We start from the raw sequence: 4,595 nt of genomic DNA, 5'->3' as shown, positions 1-4,595 counted from the left end.
TCTTTCCCTGTTTTCCGATGCCAAAGCATGAACAGAAGCCTCTTTGCTTCTAATTGCTTCTCTATTTGCTCCTGTCTCAGCCAAGCAGATGTGTGGATGTTGGCTACATTCCTGAGCTGAAAATCTATTTTCTAAAGAGAGATGTGCTTCTACTCTTCTGTTTCCACTAGGCATGCTGGCGTCAAGCCCCATACTCAATGTAACTACATCAGGACACATGATTTCATCAGCAGTTAAACTTTGTCTTTTATTACTTCCACAGGAAATAACTAAGCTTGAGATTTGCTTCTCTGAACATGATGCACTGAACACTTGCTTTGTTTTTCTGTAATTTTGTATTTTCTGGACTAATTCTTGCTGGTTTTGGGCAACAGTCAACAGACTCTTTTGCCTAGAAGCAAGGTTAACTAATTGTTTCCTCAGTGCTCCTTTTTTAAAAGATTCCACTGAAGCCCTATAGAAAATAAAAAAAGTAACAATAAGGACACCAGAGTTACTGTAAACACAAAATAAAAACAGTTTAATAGACATAACCCACTAAGAACAGGAATATGTTTCAAAGGACTCCGCCAACACCTAACATTTGAACAATCATTTTATCATGTATGAAGTTTATAGTTCAAATCCCAGGTTTATGCACAATAAACTGCAGGATCGCATCCAGAAGTAGGATACAAAGCACCAGAACTTCAGGAATAGCCTTGTCCTCCTATACCACCCTTAATTCACAGAATCAAAACTGCATCTGTATTATCACTGGCTGCTCTTTTATCACCACAAATCACAATAGTTCATTGAATTCAATGCCTTTACAGCTTGAATTTGGAACCTTTTAAAATGAGCTCAGGATGAGCTACTGAAGGATGATACCACCAGAAATTTTTTACGGCGTACACAACAAAACATTTTGTGAAGCCACAACTGTAATAATACCACATGACCCTTAAGAAAAGAAGACAGAGCAGTTTAGGATGTCGTATGTTAGTCTGGGAATGTCTCTCCCTTTATCAGACCCTGCTCCCTAGCTCAGCTTGTCTCCCTGTGAGACTCCTTCCCTAGGGGACTTTAGGCCCTTCCCGCTGGAAGGGAATTCTTTATTTTCCCCACTTCCTTTGGCATAGGAGCTACCAGCCCAGCAAAATACTCTTTTCTCCTAATGCCTGCTCATGAGGTAAGCGATTGCACTACCACTCTGGCACCATGCTGGGAAGACAGGGGAGTACCACAAGGTGTAGGAAAAGGAATAGCAGCATGGTTTACTTTTACCTCCACTCACAGCTGAGGTGCAAAGCAAGTAACACCATCCCAGTCTCAGAAGAGAGAGACTGTTGAGGGGATCAGGACAGAGGTATAGCAAGACTAGCTGGTGCAGAACAAGGACAGCCAAATGACAGTGTGACAGTACTGGTGCCTGTACTGTGACATGGCTTGCTATCACACATGTTTAGAATCCATGACACAATCAACATATCAGCATATAGTTGAACACTGATATGAGCAAGTTTTGACAACTATGGACTCCTATACAGGCCAGTAAGGGTCCACTTTTCTAGCAGTATTTCTTCAGGGAAGTTTTGTTGCTTTATCGCTATACAGGTACAGAAGAAGCTGCAACTGAAGAGGCAAGGATAGTGTGACTAAAATGACAAAGGCAAAGTAACTTACTGCCACTAACAAATATGATGATTTTTTTTGCTCTTTTTTTTTAGGTCAGACATATATCTGAATATCTTCAAAGGAACAGATAAAAATGGAAAAGTGTTAGGAGCATCTCTCCCTGGGCCAAGTAACTGAACAACAGAAAGATGGTGCCTCCTGATCTTCTGTATCATGTGACAAAAGCTTATATGCTAATTAGTTAAAAATAAAATGTTCACCATATAAATAATAAAAAGGAAATTTAATGTAATTTGGAGTGTAGCTCATTACTGTTGATAGATAGCTGTTGCCCGAGCTGCAGGGTATCTGCAATATGCAGAAATATCTATCACTTTGCTCTGGAACACAGTTTCACTCTCACTATTAGAAGGCAGATGAGTTTGTGTACATAGTAATTTTACTGTTCTTGTTTCTTAATTCAGTCACTAGTTTGGTCAGTGGAACCCTAACTTCTCTTCACATAAAACTCTCTCATTTTTTTTTATTGTTTGTTTAATCTATGTACTTTACATTTTATAGCTAACAAAATGGTCTGTGACAGAAATGTTTCAGTCTTTTTTCTCAACCAGCCCATATGTTTTGCCATGAAACTACCTGAAAGCTGTATACTATTGCTTTTACATGACCAAACAAATACTGCTCACACAAACAATATGTAGACATCCTCATTAGATGGCCTAGAAGCATCCATGCAACATGATGCTACATTGTTAGCTGAGCACTTACCACATGACCAGCATTCAGGTAGTCCCTCTTAGAACGAAGTAAAAAGAGGCCTTGTGAGAGATAGCAGCAGGAAACTGACAATTCACATAGTCCGTGTTCACACTGAGGTGCGCACTCCCAGCTCATATTTGAGGTGTTCTCACAAAAAAGGAACGTCCACAAGCATGCCTCAAGCCATTGCTCTAAATGGCTCTTGTGGGCTGTTGCTTGAACACTCCCAGTCTGGGGGTGCTAAGGCAACAAAACCAGAGGCAGAGATGCTAAAGTAGTGTCTGAGTTGCTACTGCTTTCCTCCATGATGCTGCAAATGTAATCTAATTGCTCAGTATCTCCATTTTCTAATTTCTGCTTAGGTATTTTTCCACACCTTTTGTATGTTCACTACATAATTTCAATGCTCACTGTTTGCATGGCACCTGAGTAGTAAGCACTAGCTGAACCCTGAAGTTCTTCCTTGATGTAAACTCTTACTGGAGTTGACTGAGGCCAATATGGATCATGCTTCCACAAAATCTGAATGAAAACCACATAGTTTTACTTTCACGCTACTGTATGCTAACCTTCTAACAATCTCTATCACTACTGCTATAAGGAATAGCTTCCTATAAATACAATCTTTGTATTCTACTTACCTGTATTTTTTAAGAAGGGTATCCCTTTCTGTTTTCTGTTTTGCAAGCATTTCGTTCAAAGTCTCTTGCATCTGAGACAGCCTTTGGATATACACATCTGTCCAATATTTTGATATGATCAAAATGATGATGGCAATAAGCAGTAGAAAATAATTATAGCAATAACGTTTTTAAATGTAACAAATACACAGCGAAAGTAAGAAAATATTGTTACAGCAGTATCTTATACTGTCATGCACACTGATAGCTCTTTACAATTAGAGTACTTTTCATGAAATTCTTCATAGAAGAACTAAATACAAGATTAACTTAAAAGGAAATAGCCCAAGTACTGGAAAATTTTGAAGTGCAAGTGCTTTGTCTAGGACACTACTACGAGAATGGGACAGACTAAAGAACTGTCCTATGAATAAGCAGTGAAACCCTTGAAGTTCTTTGTGTTGCCAGGAGCTGCATAACATGACAATTATATGTGAGGCTACCTGCAGAAGTTACACAATCTTAAGAAGTTGGCTAAAACTTTTATGTCTGAAGTATTATAAAATAGTTTAATGACCTTAGACTGTTTCAAGTTACATATAATGGTAAAAGCATATGTACCATAGTTTTGCATAGTTTCAAAACCTTATTATAAAATAAAATGAATTATAAGTTGTCCCTTTTTGTTAGCTATATTTTTCTAAAATAAAAAGAGCATTATAAATTCTCCTTTCTATGCCCTATCTCTAAGCCATATAACATAAGGGAGAGCTCAGAAGTCATGACTAGCAGATACCACTAGGATAATACGCTAAACATGTAATCTAATTCCTGAAATTCTAAAACATGATTTTTCCGTAATCATGAAAAATGGGAAATTATAGGATTAAAAATGGCATTTACAAAATGTTTCCCCCAACTTGTTTCATAGGATCTATCAGTATGTACTTAGCAAAATAGAAAAAAACGAAAATATTGCTCTTATTAAGGCAGCTTAATAGGGAATTCAAATCTATTATTTACAGCAGGTTGTACTGCATGCAAACTCCTTGAGCATTCTATTCTACACTGTAAGTTTGTCAATGTACTTCTATGTTCTTGTTCAGTCTTGTGCCTTTTCACAAGTAATAACTATGATTTAGTTTAAAAGGTGCTAGATTATTAATGTTTTTGTCAGTAGTGGTAACAGATCACCATGTTCGTTTCTCTCATATCCTAAATATGAAAAGTCTGATAGTTTCATTTTGCTTATTTATGAAATTGCACCTATCTCTGTCTATAGGCTTCCGCCTATTGTATCATCTATCTGTTTGTCAAATATTTTTCAAGAAAACATATTGATTTTAGTTAACAGTTCATATGCCATAAATTTGAGTTGGAAGCTATAATGTGCATAATTACGTATTTCACATTTATTTTTAAAGGGATAAATTGACTATTTCAAATATAATTTGAAAGCTCTACCCTATATTCAGGAAAATATTTTTTTTTAAAAAACCCTTCCTTGCTGCCAGGAAGCAAAACTCTTTCATAGGCATGAGCTGCTCCAAAGGAAACAGCACTGCCTAGACGGCAAGGGCAGCTGAGCAAACAGACTTG

General features: G+C 37.2%; 1 protein-coding gene across 1 annotated transcript in view; it reads right to left on the bottom strand.

The window, feature by feature from the left end:
• LOC104167505 (putative ankyrin repeat domain-containing protein 31) overlaps positions 1-4,595 on the bottom strand; it is a gene marked incomplete at its 5' end in the record, with an annotated part of 27,256 nt that overhangs the window by 18,265 nt on the left and 4,396 nt on the right. Inside the window, 2 exon segments of the mRNA XM_009707790.1 lie at positions 1-454; positions 3,018-3,114. Of these exon segments, the coding sequence (XP_009706092.1) occupies positions 1-454; positions 3,018-3,114 (551 nt within the window).

This window comes from Cariama cristata, unplaced genomic scaffold, assembly GCF_000690535.1.
Source record: "Cariama cristata isolate BGI_N322 unplaced genomic scaffold, ASM69053v1 scaffold1819, whole genome shotgun sequence".
Taxonomy (NCBI): domain Eukaryota; kingdom Metazoa; phylum Chordata; class Aves; order Cariamiformes; family Cariamidae; genus Cariama; species Cariama cristata.
The sequence above is the reverse complement of the archived record's forward strand: the minus strand, read 5'-3'. Positions and strand labels throughout refer to the sequence as shown.